Source organism: Mytilus galloprovincialis, chromosome 2, assembly GCF_965363235.1.
Source record: "Mytilus galloprovincialis chromosome 2, xbMytGall1.hap1.1, whole genome shotgun sequence".
Lineage (NCBI taxonomy): Eukaryota > Metazoa > Mollusca > Bivalvia > Mytilida > Mytilidae > Mytilus > Mytilus galloprovincialis.
In genome coordinates this window covers 43,271,703-43,290,221 of record NC_134839.1, presented here as the reverse complement: position 1 = coordinate 43,290,221, position 18,519 = coordinate 43,271,703, and the positions used below count along the sequence as shown (strand labels likewise).

Here is an 18,519-nt window from a genome sequence, read left to right as displayed (position 1 = left end):
TAAAGTTATTGTGCGAAAACCAAGAATAATGCTTATTTGGGCCCTTTTTTGGCCCTTAATTCCTAAACTGTTGGAACCAAAACTCCCAAAATCAATCCCAACCTTCCTTTTGTGGTCATAAGCCTTGTGTCAAAATTTCATAGATTTCTATTCACTTAAACTAAAGTTATAGTGCGAAAACCAAGAAAATGCTTATTTGGGCCCTTTTTGGCCCCTAATTCCTAAAATGTTGGGACCAAAACTCCCAAAATCAATCCCAACCTTCCTTTTGTGGTCATAAACCTTGTGTTAAAATTTCATTGATTTCTATTCACTTTTACTAAAGTTAGAGTGCGAAAACTAAAAGTATTCGGACGACGACAACGACGACGACGCCAATGTGATAGCAATATACGACCAAAAAATTAAAATTTTTGCGGTCGTATAAAAATCTAAGTACATGAATAATTCAGCATATCAACAAAGCCAAAGAATATTTATTAAAATCAAACTTAGTTTAATTTTGGACCCTTTGGTATTTTTGAAAACGGGACTAAAAATTAAGAATCTACATACACAGTACGATTTGGCATATCAAAGAACCCCAATTATTCAATTTTTGATGAAATCAAACAAAGTTTAATTTTGGACCCCGATTTGGACCAACTTGAAAACTGGGCCAATAATCAAAAATCTAAGTACATTTTTAGATTCAGCATATCAAAGAACCCCAAGGATTCAATTTTTGTTAAAATCAAACTAAGTTTAATTTTGGACCCTTTGGACCTTAATGTAGACCAATTGGAAAACGGGACCAAAAAATAAGAATCTACATACACAGTTAGATCCGGCATATCAAAGAACCCCAATTATTTAATTTTTGATGAAATCAAACAAAGTTCAATTTTGGACCCTTTGGGCCCCTTATTCCTAAAAACCTGTTGGGACCTCAACTCCCAAAATCAATCCCAACCTACCTTTTGTGGTCATAAACCTTGTGTTAAAATTTCATTTATTTCTATTTACTTATACTGAAGATATTGTGCGAAAACCAAGAATAATGCTTATTTGGGCCCTTTTTTGGCCCCTTTTTCCTAAACTGTTTGAACTAAAACTCCCAAAATCAACCAAGGATAATGCTTACTTGGGCCCCTTTTTGGCCCCTTATTCCTAAACTGTTCAGACCTCAACTCCCAAAATCAATCCCAACTTACCTTTTGTGGTCATAAACCTTGTGTTTAAATTTCATAGATTTCTATTCACTTTTACTAAAGTTAGAGTGCGAAAACTAAAAGTATTCGGACGACGACTACGACGACAGACCCAAGACCACGCAGGACGACGACGCCAACATGATAGCAATATACGACAAAAATTAAAATTTTTGCGGTCGTATAAAAATTAAAGAAACTACTTTCACGGTTAGATTTGGCATATCAAAGAACCCCAATTATTCAATTTTTGATGAAATCAAACAAAGTTTAATTTTGGACCCTTTGGACCTTTATATAGACCAATTTGAAAACAGGACCAACAAGAATGTGTCCCCAGTACACGAATGCCCCACTCGCACTATCATTTTCTATGTTCAGTGGACCATGAAATTGGGGTAAACCCTCTAATTTGGCATTAAAATTAAAAAGATCATATCATAGGGAACATGTATACTAAGTTTGAAGTCGATTGGACTTCAACTTCATCAAAAACTACCTTGACCAAAAACTTTAACCTGAAGCGGGACAGACGGACGAACGAATGGACAGATGGACGAACGAACGGACGAACGAACAGACGAACGAACTAACGGACGCACAGACCAGAAAACATAATGCCCCTCTACTATCGTAGGTGGGGCATAAAAATTCAGAATCTACATACACAGTTAGATTCGGCATATCAAAGAACCCCAATTATTCAATTTTTGATGAAATCAAACAAAGTTCAATTTTGGACCCTTTGGGCCCCTTATTCCTAAACTGTTGGGACCAAAACTCCCAAAATCAAACCCAACCTTCCTTTAGTGATCATAAACCTTGTGTTTAAATTTCATAGATTTCTATTTACTTATACTAAAGTTATGGTGTGAAAACAAAGAATTATGCTTACTGGGGTCCCTTTTTGGCCCTTTAATCCTAAACTGTTCAGCCCTCAACTCCCAAAATCAATCCCAACCTTCCTTTTGTGGTCATTAACCTTGTGTTTAAATTTCATTGATTTCTATTTACTTATACTAAAGTTATTGTGCGAAAACCAAGAATAATGCTTATTTGGGCCCTTTTTTGGCCCCTAATTCCTAAACTGTTTGAACTAAAACTCCCAAAATCAATCCCAACCTTCCTTTTGTGGTCTTAAACCTTTTGTCAAAATTTCATAGATTTCTATTTACTTAAACTAAAGTTATAGTGTGAAAACCAAGAAAATGCTTATTTGAGCCCTTTTTGGCCCCTAATTCCTAAAATGTTGGGACCAAAACTCCCAAAATCAATCCCAACCTTCCTTTTGTGGTCATAAACCTTGTGTTAAAATTTCATAGATTTCTATTCACTTTTACTAAAGTTAGAGTGCGAAAACTAAAAGTATTCGGACGACGGTGACGACGACGCAGACGCCAACGTGATACCAATATACGACCAAAATTTTTTAAATTTTGCGGTCGTATAAAAATTATTTTGCGGTTGTATAAAATTCGAAATGGTTAAGCCAAACCCAGTGTCTAGCCTACTTTTTCTGTTAATCACAGGCTCAACAAGAATGAGGATAAAAATCAATTCAAATATTCCTCTAGATATAATCTTTTGATTGTAAAAAGCGAAGCTTCTGTCAAAGTTTGGTAAAAATTCAGGATAGTTTATGAATCTAATAAATGTTTTAAAAACTTTAACTGCAGACTGTATGTAATATTAACTGGAAGAAAAACTAACTCAATTTATAAGTAAAATAAGATAAACAGGTACAAATTTTGACAAAGTTTCCCTCTAGATAGATACTAGTTTTTGATCATCAAAAAGCTTCTGTCCAAGTTTGGTACAAATCAAGGATAGTTTAAGAAAGTTATCAAAATTTGAAAAACTTTAACCACAAAGTGAAGTGAGTATTTATGAACGCAACCACCCTGACACCAACATCGGAATGTAGGATCGCTATGTCTTGCTTTTTCAACCAAAGTGGAAGGCTTAACAAAAAACAGCTGATAGAATCATAGCAAGTGTGATCATCCACAAATAATATTTCTGTTAGAGTTAGGAACATTGTAGGTTCATCAGGATGGATGGGTTGATTTTAATTTGATCGAAGATGAGCACAGTTACTGTCTAAACATGCTAAAAGATTGGCAAAATATATGTTGAATGACATAAAAATGTATTCACCAAATTTGACCACACTTTATTGTTTAAATTTTTTAAGTAATAAAACCTAGTGAGGCAACTGCCTCAATGAAAGCTACGCCACTGTAATCTTAAAAAAAACATTGTAAAAAGCAAAAAACACAAAAGATTTTCAAACATATCAAATGATTTGAAATTAAATTAAATTGCCCATTTACAGTAGCAGAACTGAGTCTGTGACAATAAAGAAACTGAACTTAAAAATAGTTTGTTTACCTTTGTCCACACTACATTGTGTAGTTAATTTGTGCACCTTATTTCAATTTTTAAATGGTCTCCTAGTATTTTCTTCAAATACAAAATGTAGCCTTACCTATGGATAACAGTTATAGCTATAGCTGAAAATACAAAAAGAAAATAGTATAGTTTGGAACCTCTATTATTAAGTCCCTCTCAACTTCAAAAGTCCACCTTTCTTACATTTACCAAACAAGAATGTGTCCATAGTTTGAGATGATCATTTTATATGTTCAGATGACCATCAAATTGTGGTCTGAAAACTCTAATTTGGCATTAAAATTAAAATTAGAAAGATCCTATCAAAGGAAACGTGTTGATTTACAAGTTGATTGCAATTTAACTATAAAACTACCTTGACCAAAAACTTCATTCTGAAGCCGGACAGACAGAGGGATTGAGAGACAGAGAGATGCAGACTGAAAAAACATAAAGTCAGAACATAATATAAACCAGATGCTCCGCAGGGCGCAGCTTTAAACAACAGCAGAGGTCGAACCCTGAACAGTTGGGGCAAGTATGGACACAACATTTAAGCTTGATACAGCTCTGAATTTGGATTGTGATTGTGATATGGAACACGATGTTGACATTATTGCTGAAAACGTAGCAAGATTGCAGTATGAACGTAGTATAATCGTGGTAAGAACGTGCTATAATCGCAGTAGAAGCGTGGTAAGATCGTGTTGCAATCGGAAAACTTGTGGTATGGTCGTAGCAAGAACGTGATGAGTGTAGAAAGATCTTAATAAGCGTTGTGAGGTCGCAGAATAAGCGTGGTGAGAACGTGGTTTAATCGTAGCAGGATTGTTGTAGAAGCGTAATGAGGACATAGTAGCATCGTGAAACCAACGGAAATTTACATTTTCATGCCACTCATACCGCACCCTCACCACGATCTGAATTTATTTTAGATCGCAAGTGAGCGTGGTGCGATTGTGGTCTAGTGGGACTGGGGCTTAAATAGTCTTCTTGTCGCTTCTTGTAACTAAATTCATTCTTCTTGTCGCTAATTAGTGAGACCGCCGTGCGAAGCAATAGATGGAACGGCGGACCAGTTTAGTCGAAGGCATCATTAACATAATCATCCTGATCTACGGATCACCGAAGGCCATCCCTACATAGCGGGATACAAACATTTTGTGCACACGTTAATAATTTTGTATTGGACGAACTTTTTTTAAATGAACCCTGCTCTTCAAGTAAAAAGACACAGAGTAACGTACGTCATATCATGATTTTAGCTTTCAACATCGATTTCAAACAAATGCTTTGAAACTCTATATGCAAGTGTTCATGTCAAAAGCTCAAGTGATACCAAACGGACTAGACCTTATACAGGAAAGATAAAACCCGAGGATTCCGTTAAAAAAATTTTGAGCGGGAAATACAAATATAAGATTTTTGGTAGGAACGAAAAAATAGAATAAAATAAAATCTTACTGGTAAATACAAATAAAATATTTTTAAGCAGAACAAATTGATAGGGTTGGTTGGTAAAGGGCAAACAAACAATATTTTAATTTAAGCCTCATCATTAAAATTAATGTTAATTAATACTAGAAAAACAAATTACAGCTAATCATCATTTTTTAATACATAATTTTCAAGCAGTGTAAGGGAAGTAATCAAGCATATATATATATATATATATAACTCATCTAAACATCAACCCATGTTTCATTAGATCTGTAAATTTGCTTTCGCAAATTTTTTGTTCTTCCCTCGCCAGGATTCGAACCCATGCTACTGAGATATCGTGACACCAAATCGCCTGCACTGTAGCCGTCCCGCTAGACCACACGACCACCTGGGCTTCATAAAAATGAAGCTTTCGGTGGTTGGGTGTTACCTTTCCACATCAGTTTTAATCTAGCGTCGTACTACAGTACATGATATATAAGGCATGGAGATGTTATTTTTACAGATCAGCTAAATTATATATAGTAAATTTAAAGGATCCTACAAATTAATGTAAGATACAGTCACAGAAAATAATTATATTTATAAGTATGTCTGAGCCAGTGACAACTCTACAACAGATTTATCCATCGGATCACCAGCAGTGATGGTGATACATGGCTGTGTACATTATGTATATATATATACAACTCGTCTAAACATCAACCCAACAATGTTGGATAGATCTGTAATTTTGCTTTCGCAAATTTTTTGTTCTTCCCTCGCCAGGAATCGAACCCATGCTACTGAGATATCGTGACACCAAATTGCCTGCACTGTAGCCATCCAGCTAGATATATATATATATATATATATATATATATATATATAACAGTATTTTTTAAAAGGAATTGGATTACCTCCCTTACACTGCTTTTAAATTGTCTAAATTGTTCTTTTACCAGAAAAAAATCTTGTTTTCCCCCGTTTCTTGCCCCTATTTGCTAAATGATTTGAGCCATAACTCCCCCACACACACACACTTACATCCCCCCTAACCATCCCTTTGTAGTATGGAAACTTGTGGTATAATTTGAGAGAGATTTATACACTTAAACACAAGTTATTGACTGGAAACTACAAAAATGCTTATTTGGGCCCCTTTTTTGGCCCCAAACTTATTGAATCCCCTTGGAGCAAGAACCCCAAAACTCAATTCCAGCATTTCCTTTGTAGTAAGAAACCTTTATTATAATTTCAGAGAGATCCATACACAACTGATATTACCAAGATGCTTGATTTCTTGATTGACAACATATTTGTTACGTTCGGAGGACGTGTTTTTCAACAGACTGTCGGCATTCCAATCTGAATGGGAACAAACTGTGCCCCCTCTACTTGCCGACTTGTTTCTTTATTATTATGAGGCTGACTTCATGCAGGAACTTCTTAGGAAGAAAGATAAGAAGTTAGCAATATCCTTTAACTCTACTTTCCGCTATATAGATGATGTTCTCTCACTAAATAATTCAAAATTTGGTGACTATGTGGAACGCATCTATCCCATCGAGCTAAAGATAAAGGATACCACAGATACAGTTAAGTCGGCCTCATATCTTGACTTACATCTAGAAATTGACAATGAGGGTCGGCTGAAAATAACTTTACGACAAAAGAGATGATTTCATCTTTCCAATTGTGAACTTTCCATTTCTAAGTAGCAACATTCCAGCAGCACCTGCTTACGCGGTATATATCTCCCAATTGATACGATATTCCCGTGCTTGCATTTCCTATCATGATTTTCTTGATAGAGGGTTGCTGCTCACAAGGAAGCTATTAAACCAAGAGTTCCAAATGGTGAAGTTGAAGTCATCCCTTCGTAAATTTTACAGACGCCATCACGAGTTGGTTGACCGTTATGGAATATCCGTTTCACAAATGATATTGTATATGTTCCTTACGTCGTAACTTCAATCCCCTTCCCTCTCATGAATGTGACCTACATGTACCGTATTAGACTATTTACCGGATTGTAATCACATAAGCAACACGACGGGTGCCACATGTGGAGCAGGATCTGCTAACCCTTCCGGAGCACCTGAGATCACCCCTAGTTTTTTGGTGGGGTTCGTGTTGTTTTTTCTTTAGTTTTCTATGTTGTGTCATGTGTACTATTGTTTGTCTGTTTGTCTTTTTCATTTTTAGCCATGGCGTTGTCAGTTTGTTTTAGATTTATGAGATTGACTGTCCCTTTGGTATCTTCCGTCCCTCTTTATCACAAGTTATTGTCTGTAAACTAGGAAAATGCTTCTTTTTGGCCCTTTTTTGCCCCTTATTTACATGTTCAGAGAAATTAACCCCAATCCCAGCCTTCCCCCTGTTATATGGAACCTTGTGGTACAATGTCAGAGAGATCCATACAGTTACACTTAAGTAATTGTCCTGAAACTAGAAAATACTTGTTTTTGGCCCCATAACCCTTAAAATAAATCCCAAACTTCTACATACAATGTATGGTATTAAACATTGTGGTACAATTTCGGAGCAATTGAAATACATTTACTTTTACACAATTTTTTGTCCTGAAACTAGATAAATGCTTGTTTTTGGCCCCTTTGGGCCCCTAATTCCTAAACCTTTGGGACCATAACTCCCAAAATCAATCCCAATTATCCTTTTGTGGTTATAAACATTGTGTTAAAAAAAATTTTGATTTATATTTACTTAAACTAAAGTTATTATCCGGAAACAATCTGTCTTCGGATGACTATGACGAAGACGACGACCTTATACCAATATACAACCAAAATTTTTTTTTAATTTTTGTGGTTTTATAAAAATGTTGCTTTTTCTTGAAATAAATTCAAGAACTCACATATTTGCAAAACAGCACAATCTAAAGTCACAGTTGAGGGTTAGGCCTTATGAGATGGAACAATCTATATATACTATTAAACGAGAAGACCTCATTTTGTGTGTCGCCTCTCTTCCTTCCATAATAAATTAATCATCATGCCTCTGTGTCCTATAGGTACCTTGCATAGTCGCATTTGTCATCCATTCTTATGATTATTCAGGCCAGGTTTTTTTAATTTGTTGGTTTACGGATCTGCGGACCCGATTTTGCCGATTTGCAGAATAAAAATAAAAATTGACTTTTCATGCTTTTTTATTGCCGCCGACCCTAACAAATACATTTCCCCTGAAAAATAAATAAAATATTCTTTTTTATGAATTGAAAAGCATTTAACACTAATAATAGAGTTGATAACACTTTCTGTTATGAAAAATTAAAACTTCCAATTTAAAATGTACGTATCTAAAAATAGAGATGTTGTATTGTCTTGGTGATTAGCTGTCAATTTATTTTTAGAAGTTACTAATAATTAATATTAATTTAGCCATGACTGTATGTCATTTTAGTCAAAAATAAAAAAAATATGTTTGGTTTACCTCTCCCCACCCGGATCAGAAATAAGCCCCATGGTCAAAAAATTAAATTATTTTACACAAAGAAATTGTGGGGAAACAATTTTTCTCATAAATTTCAGATTTCACTATATATTAATTAAATTGAATTTTTTTCTATAAAATTTATATTCAACAGCATAGTGTATTCCACAAAAAAAAATATAAAATTATGTGTCAAATATTTTTAATTACAATCTCAATTCAGACCTGTATCAAGCATGAATATTGTGTGGATTTTGTCCCAACTTTTTAGAGTTGGACATCTGCGATTGTATCCAGCTGCACCCTGTACTGTGAAACAATTTATTCCTTTTGTAATCGGGCATAACTCTTAATCTGTAGAAGTAACACAACCAAAAATTCAAACTTGATTTGTGTTTTGTGGTACCTTGTAAGGAGCATTGTGTATTAGTTTCATTTTATTTGGTTGAGACAAATGAAAGTAAGAGAATGGAAACAAAAAAATCAGTAATTTTTCCATTTGTATAGGGGCATAACTATTGAAAGATAATAGTGACGCCATTAAAATTCAAACTCTATTTGTGTTTTAATATACATGTATTATCTTAAGCATAAATATTCTCAATAATAAAAAAAAAAAAACTAAATTAAATAATATTAATAGAAAGAGAATTAATGTACAAATGTACATGTGGTTATGTTCTTCTCATATATGGGATGATACTACATGTAAACCCCTAACGGGAAGGATTGTGCCTGATATTTATATGGTGAAGACATAATCTTTCAGTCAGTGTAACTGAAGTCTGGAGCTGGCATGTCAGTTAACTGCTAGTAGTCTGTTGTTATTTATGTATTATTGCCATTTTGTTTATTTTCTTTGGTTACATCTTCTGACATCAGACTCGGACTTCTCTTGAACTGAATTTTAATTTGTGTATTGTTATGCATTTACTTTTCTGCATTGGCTAGAGGTATAGGGTTGAGATCTCATAAACATGTTTAACCCCGCCACATTTTTGCGCCTGTCAGGAGCCTCTAGACTTTGTTAGTCTTGTATTATTTTTAATTTTAGTTTCTTGTGTAAAATTTGGAGTCTAGTATGGCGTTCATTATCACTGAACTAGTATATATATTGGTTTCTCAATTCTCAATTTTATGTCTGTTTCAGTATTTGGCCAAATAAAAAAGCATGTGTGTTTCCTGTTTCCCTACCTACCCTATATTTTAAGCTTAGAAATAGCCTACCCTAAAGTTTTTTTTTGTCATTTTTCAATAAGCACTGTTAAAGTCAGGATTTCTCTCCCATAGACTCAATGTAAAAAAAAATGGTAAAATAAAAAAAAATCCCTACCTACCTACCCTATTTTTTTTCAAAGATGAAACAGGAAACACACATATTATTTTATTTGGCCTTTATTTATTTAGAATAATTAATATTTAGAATTTTATCGCTAAATTATACTACTTATCACTAAGTTATTTTTCTTGTCGCTGATTTGTTTCTTCTTGTTGCTTATTAGTGTGACCTCGGTAAAATCTTTAAAATGGGAGGGCCTTGAAGACCACAGGAGGCAAAATGCTGAATCTAACCATTGTGTAAGCACCTGTCCACGTCCACTTGTATTTTTGTCCATCTGATGAATTAAGCCTTTTTCAACTGATTTTTATAGTTCTTTCTTATGTGGTACTGTTACACCACTGTCCCAGGTTAGGGGAGGGTTCGGATGCCACTAACATGTTTAACCCCATCAAATTCTGTATGTAGGGCTTAAATTAAAATATTGTTTGTTTGCCCTTTACCGACCGACCCTATAAATTCGTTCCGCCTGAAAATCTTTTATTTATGTTTACAAACAAGATTTTATTTTAATTTATTTTTTGTTCCTACCAAAATTCTTATATTTGTATTTCCCGCTCAAAACTTTTTTATCGGAATTCTCAGGTTTTATCTTTCCCGTATAAGGTCTAGTCCGTTTGGTATCACGTGAGCGTTTGACATAAATGAACACTTGCATTTGGAGTTTCAAAGCATTTGTTTGAAATCAATAATTATGTTGAAAGCTTTGAAATCATGATTTAATGAACGATACTCTGTATCTTTATACTTGAAGAGCAGGGTTCATTAAAAAAAAATTCGTCCAATACTAAATTATCAACGTGTGTACAAAATATTTTGTAAACAGACTTTGTATCCTATGTAGGGATGGCCTTTGGTGGTCCATAGATTAGGATGATTATGTTAACGATGCCTTCGACCAGCATTGATACATTCTGATTTATATCTGACATGAACCGAAAGTCTGTAAAGGGGAGAATATTTGGCAGTAAAATCGCCAAGTTTTTCCATACAGATCATTTATAAATGCGATGTAAAATACGTGACAAAGTCAATTGAGTTTCAAGTCTTGAAGCATTTTTATTGAAAACACAGGCACACACAAAAATTTAAACACTCTAGGGACTTTTTCTACTAGTAATGTTCAATGTATATCTGCCCGGACATATTTTACCAGGACAAAGTTATCTCTTACAGAAAAACTTTAAGTCTAAAGGTATACAAATGTAAGCGTACAAGGTACATAGTACAGAATATTAGTGCAAGTAAAAACTCTTAAAAATTCCAGGTATGTAAACGTTTAAAATATGCCGCACAGCCCTATATTTTGATATTTGAAAAAAATTGTAGTGCATATGAATTAACTTCACATTCTACATGATATTTTTTTTTTCAAAACTTGGGACTATTATACTAATAGTCCTAGAAACTTATTAGCAAAAGCATACTTAAACAAAAGCAATACAGACAAAAATGACATCATGCAGATTGTGTATCTATAAAATAAAATATTATACCTACCTGCCTACCCATGACCAAAATGTACCAAGCTAAGTTTTTTTTTGGGAAAGAAAATATAAAATATTTTACCTACCTACCGACCCTGTTTCAAAACATAGGGTCGGAAAAGGGCAAACAAACAATATTTTAATTTAGGCCTAGGTACCTGTTCCAAGTCAGGAGTGGAATTCAGTGAGTAGTTGTCGTTTGTTTATGTGTTACATATTTGTTTTTCGTTCATATTTTTACATAAATTTAACCTTGAGTTTTCTCGTTTGAATTGTTTTACATTGTCATTTGGCCTTTTATAGCTGACTATGCTTTCCCACATGCGTACAACATGTAGATGTGTAGCCAAATTTTTCTCTGTAGGCTATGCACATACCAGCTCGGGTTTTATAATTTAATGACATCTGATCAGGAATAAAATGTGAAATAAACTCGGAAATTATCGCAATTAGTACAAACAATTGATTACTAACAGAGATTTAAAGACTTAAAATGTAAAATTTCGACTCTGAAAAAAATGTTCAATGCCAATTTTATTTTTACTACATCCCTAATGTGCTTTCATAGAAACGCCCTGGTTAGTTTTTGAAAATTTTTCTTTAAATATCAAATATGATATCGACATAATGGAATATACAATATTTTTTTAGATGAACATTAAATCCAGTCATTACAAACAATGGGCAATTTTCTGGCTCCAACTTTTATGGAGCAAGAGCAGCCTCTGACAAATGAGAAAAATACAAAATTAGAACAGTTTTAAGTTCTTAAAATCAATGTTCATAAATATCACATGCATCAAGTCATGCAAGACATGTGAAAATTTATCTTATTACTTTAAATTGTGCATACACTCAATCTTTATTTTTTGTCGTTTTAGATATTTTAATTTTTTTGTTTCTGTTTCGAATTTTATTAATAAATAACTTTCAAAAGAGTTTTTTTAACATATATATATTCAATCAAATTCGGTATAATTTATACTTTTAATGTGCATTTACGTTTAATGTCTTTTTTCCAATGTAAAGTATACATTAAGGTTCATCATAAGGAATTGAAAAATATGGCGGTGTTTATACCTCCAAAATTACTATGAGTACAGACAAACTGGTACATCCAGGAAAGTTTTAAGGCATGGCAGGAACTAGATATATAAAAGTTATATGAAGTCTACGTTTCAGAAAATTAAAAACTTACCTGGATTATGATGTTCATTTTTTTCCAGTCTGCAGAAGATAGCAAAATAAACAAACACCGAGTTTCATTTGATACGGTCCACTCAGTTACACAGTTTAAACCTGTTAAATCGCCTATTGTTTACAGGTGTCTATTGTCCATCTATTGTCCATTTAAATCAATACTACTCACAACATTGATTATGTGAGGGGAGCTTCTAAAATCGTTTTCACTACTTAGTTAATTTTTGCACCTCCTGCAGGAACGAAAAAAAATGGATAGCAAAATCTAGAAAAGTTTATAATTTTCTGAAACATAAAATGCATTTAAAATTTATATATCCAGTTCCTGCCATCCCTTAAAACTGTTGCAGGTGTATAGGTTAGTCTGTACTCAGAGTAAAATTTGGGGTGTAAATACGGCCATTTTAGCCAAAAGGTTATGATGAACCTTAAATACAAATAATTATTTATTATTTGTCATTCTCTTCACTGAATCGCAAAATCGTTTCATACCTGATCAAGTGATTGTTTATTATAAAATTGGTAGCTGGTACGCATAGCCATTTAAGGAGGCTCGCGGGTATAAGATTTTCAGAAAAAAAATTAACTTTTATTTTTCATTACAAATTTTATTTATTACCTTTAGTAGTTATTACTTTATCATGTGGTACAAAAATTATTCCAACAAATCAATTCGTGTTGGCCCCAGGTGACTTTGAAAATGTTTATATCATGAAAAAAGCTCCAAATTATCTCCCTTTGGTGCAAAAATGCTATTTTTTGTCATTAAAATTGAAATATCTTTTTTTACTCATCGGTGACCTATATTTTTTATTATTGTTTTCAAATAATCTATACATTAACTAAATAACTGTTAAATTTAAGCGATTTCTGTAATTAAATTCGTTTTTTATTTCGATATTACCTCTTTTTCTCCTATTAGTTCAACAGAAACAAAGTACCTTTACAAAAATTGTTTGCTTCTTTCGAAGGCAGATTGTGAGCGTAAATGATCGGTGACCCCCCTTTTTTATTTAATTTTTCTATTAGGTATATGATAAATTTTATTTCATTTATAGAAAAAATTAGCGAAATCTTATATTAAATAAAAAATTTGATTTAGACCCGCGAGCCCCCTTAAGGCCAAATTGGCTGCACATCCGCTCACGAGAGAACGCGCTCACACTGCCTTAAATGTAAATAGCCAAGAGAAAACTTCTTGTGTTGTACGACAGTGCGCATAGTTTCCGCGGGACCTTTATATATATTCAATTATTGAATTCGGTTCCTTACCTGGTAAAAAGATTAAATCCGTACCGAAACAGTGTTCCTACAAATTATTTCCTCCTTTACATCATAACCCATGGTGGTACTCTTTAAAACGGAGGGACATACAGAAAAATTTGTACATACCCAAAATTAAAATGACTGCTTTTGATGTCAACGTGAAGTTGAATGCATTTTCCGAATCTCCCGTTTTTTTGTCTTTAGACTCTGATTTCCTTGCAAGTTTTTTCTTTTCAGACTGCGTTTGAATGGCATTATTACTGGTCTGGTTGAGTTGATTTCTTTTCCTAACTGCCATGATAATAATGTAAAACTTTGCCGGCGTGTCAATTTCTACTTCCGGTGGCAAGCTGTTGTTTACTTTTTCCATTAAAAGGAAAAAAATAAATATAAGAATGACATTTTTTAACTTTTGTGAAAAAAAATGTTTTAGAAAGTTTATCTTTTTTCATAAACGGTTTCAATTGATAAAAAAATTATTGAAGAACCTGAAAAAATCTCCGACGGGCACTTGCTACTTCCGGATTTTTCCTTATATGGTGATTATCGTATATCCAAGGGTAACACGGTAGTTTACATTATGTCGGAAATAGCATATCGATAACAAGACTTTTAAATTTGTATAATGGGATTTTTTTTGTAGTAGATTGTTTAAAATTTATCTTATGGTAAAATTGAACGGTTCATAAATAAAACATGACTGAAGTGTTCACAAATGTACCTGTTTTGGCCGATTCAACATTTCGGACCCGTCCCAATTTCGAGCTTTATTTGCGAAGTGATGCAAATGCTGGAGGTAACACTGTTCAACAGATTCAAACTCATCGCCGTAACCGGCAGATGAAGTTTCCAACGCTTACAGGTAAGGCAGATGTTGATTCATTTCAAACAAGTAAACAGGAAAATGCCTTTAAACGATGGAATGACGATGGTGATTTTCGTCCACCGGCACCCTACCGTGATTACGACAATATTGTGGACCCTGTGTCAGGTTTTGTAAGCGCGGGTGGTGATGTGGATAGGAACACTGGACACAAAAAGATCAATTCATTGGTACAGTTGAATGATGTACCTCAAGCAGAACCGCCACAAAAGAAAAATTCTGATAGACTGGCTGATGAGAAGGCACCTACTCCATTAAGAAGGTCAAACACATATGCACCAGGTGCCCCTTCAATGTGGAATAGCAGAAAAATATCAGACGGATGGATAAAATCGCAACTCGGAGGTATATTAGAGTTTTAAACTTAAAAATAATAACGTCTCCGTTTATTTTATCTATATACTACTAATGTATTTTACCCGTTTTCTGAAACCAAGTTATCAGACGGCCTGTATCTTATTTACAGTCCCAGTTATCATACAATAAGATACATATGCCCGATCTATTAATGAACTTGCTATTTAAGATATAAGCGCCCATCCATTGCGAGGTTGGTTTTTTTTTGTGTGTGTACATGGAATGAAAAATGAAGTAATAAAACCAGAGACTCTGATAAAACCGTTTTAAAAAAATATATGTGTTATTCTGTCTTGATCTCGAACCGCAACACCATGCACACGAAGAGGGAGATTTAAAATGCAATAAACTAAAAAGTAAAAGTAAAATTGATTTTGGTACAGTATTCAAGTTGTCTATCATGATAATTAATTTTAAAATCATTTGTTTCTATAACAATAAAAAAAAACACAAAAAAAAACATAGCGTTTAGTATATGAATACATTTTATGTATGTCACAATACTTCATATAGAAAAAAAAACAATAACATACATGAAATGATGTCAAGATTTGGCATACAAATACAAATGTATACAGTTTACATCATATGTAAATAATTTTAGGATAAAAAAAAAAAAAATAGAACATGCGGTAGGGCTGACAATCAAAGCCACCGGAGATCACAGAACTATGTTGTACAAAAACATTTCATTTTCGCTGATACATGTATCATTATCACGCTGGCACTTTTACGAGGAACCCAAATTGTCAATTGGCATTTATTTTACGAATAGTTTAGGAATATCTTCAACTAAACATATACCAGTGGCGGATCCAGCCATTTTAAAAAAGGGGGGGGTTCCCAACCCAGAATAAAGGGGGGGGGTTCCAATTATATGCTCCCATTCAAATGCACTGATCGGCCAAAAAAAAGAGGGGGTTCCAACCCCCGGAAACCCCCCCCCCCCTGGATCCGCCACTGTATACGGTACTTTTATTCAGACGTATTCCAATTGTAGCCTTTCTCCAAAGTAGAGAAATTATTAAAATCGCGTAAATACTGAGAATAAAATGTTAAAACTGATACTACATTTGTAGTTAACAAATCTAAATGACGAGTATATCCCACGTCTACTTATACTTCATAGTTATTATCACAACTTCAAATGTATATCGACAAAACAATAGAGTGACATCTGTTTGCTTTCAATACAAAAAAAAATGAAAGCAAACAGATGTCACAATAATGGAAACGCATACATGTATATGCGATTAAGTGCGAGGGGCAAACACAATAATAGCTGTGGTATAAACTGTGCAATAGTGTTTTTACTTTTATCAAACAAAGTTCGCTGGTTTAACTACTAAAATCATAGATTAAGATTTTCCCCCTTAGAAACCTCATAATCTGTATTTGGTTACTGTTTTAATTGTGTATATGGAAGCCGTTGTTAGGATATTAAATGTATATATCGATTTGTAAATGATCCTTTATTATTTCTTTATTGTATTTAAATAGGATTATGAAAGTATAAGAAAGTATATATTATGTTGCAATTATAATATAATCTTTATTGCAAAATTACACCCATAAGGGTCAAGCAATACAAACAAACAATTATACATTTTAAATACAATGCAATACAATGAAATACAGTACAATATAATAGAACATATTTTAAGAGTTCAAATTATAAATTGATGTATAAAACACAATCATGAGCTTGTCTGACATGGGTCTGACCCCCTTAGTTCTAAAGACTGCTTAATGAAGACTCCAATATGACAAACAAGTTCAGGGATGGGGTTTAGAATGTTTTTTAGTTTATTAAATGCATCAAGATGTTGAAATAATGGTACATAGTCTTATAGATAAGCAAAAAAATTAGAACGCAATGATATGTTAATGTCACAATACAACAAGAAATGAAACTTGTCATCTAGAAATCCACATTTTTTACATAATCTTTGTGCTCTTGGAATGTTTCTGTACCTTCCCAATTCAATGCCTAGGGAATGATCACTAAGTCTAAATTTTGAGAGTAACTGCCTATGTATAAAATTATTGCAATTTAAATATTCCTCAGACTGACAAATAGTTTTTAATTTCCCATAAAGACAAAGTTGGGATGAGGAATCTAATTTTGAAAGTTTATTTAAAGTAGTTTTTTCATATATTCTTCTGAAACACACTTTTTAATATTACATTTTAACACATTTTTTGATTGTTTAAAAGGTACATTAATATTAGAGTAATTTTCTGGGTTTATTTTCATATCGCGGTATGAGCGGCATGAAAATGTAAATGTTCGTTGCTTTCACGATGCTAGCCTACTACGTCCTCATTACGCTTCTACAACGATCCCGCTACGATTATAACACGTTCTCACCGCGCTTATTCTGCGACCTTACTACGCTTATCAAGATCTTTCTACGCTCATCACGTTCTCACTTCGACCATACCACGAGTTATCCGATTGCAACACGATCGTACCACGCTTCTACTGCGATTATAGCACGTTCTTACCACGATTACAAGTTACGTTCAAACCGCGATCTTACTACGCTCTCAGCAATAACGTCAACATCGTGTTCCATATCAATACAGTATCATTCCTTCAGTTCTATTTCTGTTTAATATGTAGATTTCTCGAGAAAAAAAAATACAGTCATGCCACCAGTATCTACTAGAACACGTGGGCGTGGTGTTATGGTTGATGTAGAGGCAGATGGAGCTCTGATATTAACGAATCTTGATCAAGTAGAGATGTCGGACCGACCAATCCGACCTAAATTACATCCTATTGCTGGTCAATAAAGCTGAAATGACGATATTTTAGTGAACGATAGCAGATATGAAACAGATGTGTCAATAGATATAGGAAGATGTGGTATGAGTGCCAATGAGACAACTCTCAATCCAAGTAACAAATTTTAAAAGTAACAATTATAGGCCAAGATACGGCCTTCAACACGGAGCCTTGGCTTACACCGAACAGCAAGATATAAAAGGCCCCAAAAATTACTAGTGTAAAACCATTCAAACGGGAAAACCAACGGTCTATTCTATATGAAAACAAGAATCATGGTTGAGCCGTTAGAGAAAATGGGTAAGAAGTCCCAATTACATACAGACAAACAAAACTTGGAAAGAATTAATATATTTTATGGGAAAATGACAATGAGAATGATGGTCGTAGTGTATGAGCGTAGTCAGGTCGTAAGAAGAGCGTGATGAGGACGACAAGGGCGTGCTAGAATCGTACTATTGTCGTGAACAGCGTGGTATAGTCGTAGTGGAAGCGTAGTTGGGTCGCAGTGAGAACGTGATGGTCGTAGTGAGGTCTTAATAACATCGCAATGAGATCGTAGCGCAGTTTCTCCGAATAGAATCACGCTTTCGCTACGCTCTCACTACGATGGTACAGCGACCTTTGCGATCTTACTACGATCTTAGTGCGCTATCACTACGCTTCTACTACGACCTGATTTCATCACGACCGCACCACGATTGTTTTGAACATGTTCAAAGTTTGCCACGCTCATC

At 34.0% G+C, this 18,519-nt stretch overlaps 2 protein-coding genes across 3 annotated transcripts in view; one reads left to right on the top strand and one right to left on the bottom strand.

The window, feature by feature from the left end:
• LOC143063641 (protein C-mannosyl-transferase DPY19L1-like) overlaps window positions 1–14,176 on the bottom strand; it is a 312,490-nt gene extending 298,314 nt beyond the window's left edge. The window contains exons 1-2 of the mRNA XM_076235893.1: window positions 13,878–14,176; window positions 3,679–3,703 (exon numbers count right to left, since the gene is read on the bottom strand). Of these exons, the coding sequence (XP_076092008.1) occupies window positions 3,679–3,703; window positions 13,878–14,121 (269 nt within the window). The 5' untranslated portion in view covers window positions 14,122–14,176. The remainder of the gene's footprint in view (window positions 1–3,678; window positions 3,704–13,877) is intronic.
• A 137-nt stretch (window positions 14,177–14,313) lies between these two features.
• LOC143063637 (protein SPMIP7-like) overlaps window positions 14,314–18,519 on the top strand; it is a 56,110-nt gene continuing 51,904 nt past the window's right edge. Inside the window, exon 1 of one of the 2 annotated variants that reach the window (XM_076235886.1) lies at window positions 14,314–14,979. In XM_076235886.1, the coding sequence (XP_076092001.1) occupies window positions 14,448–14,979 (532 nt within the window). In that variant the 5' untranslated portion in view covers window positions 14,314–14,447. The remainder of the gene's footprint in view (window positions 14,980–18,519) is intronic. The other variant, XM_076235887.1, reaches the window with a different exon arrangement.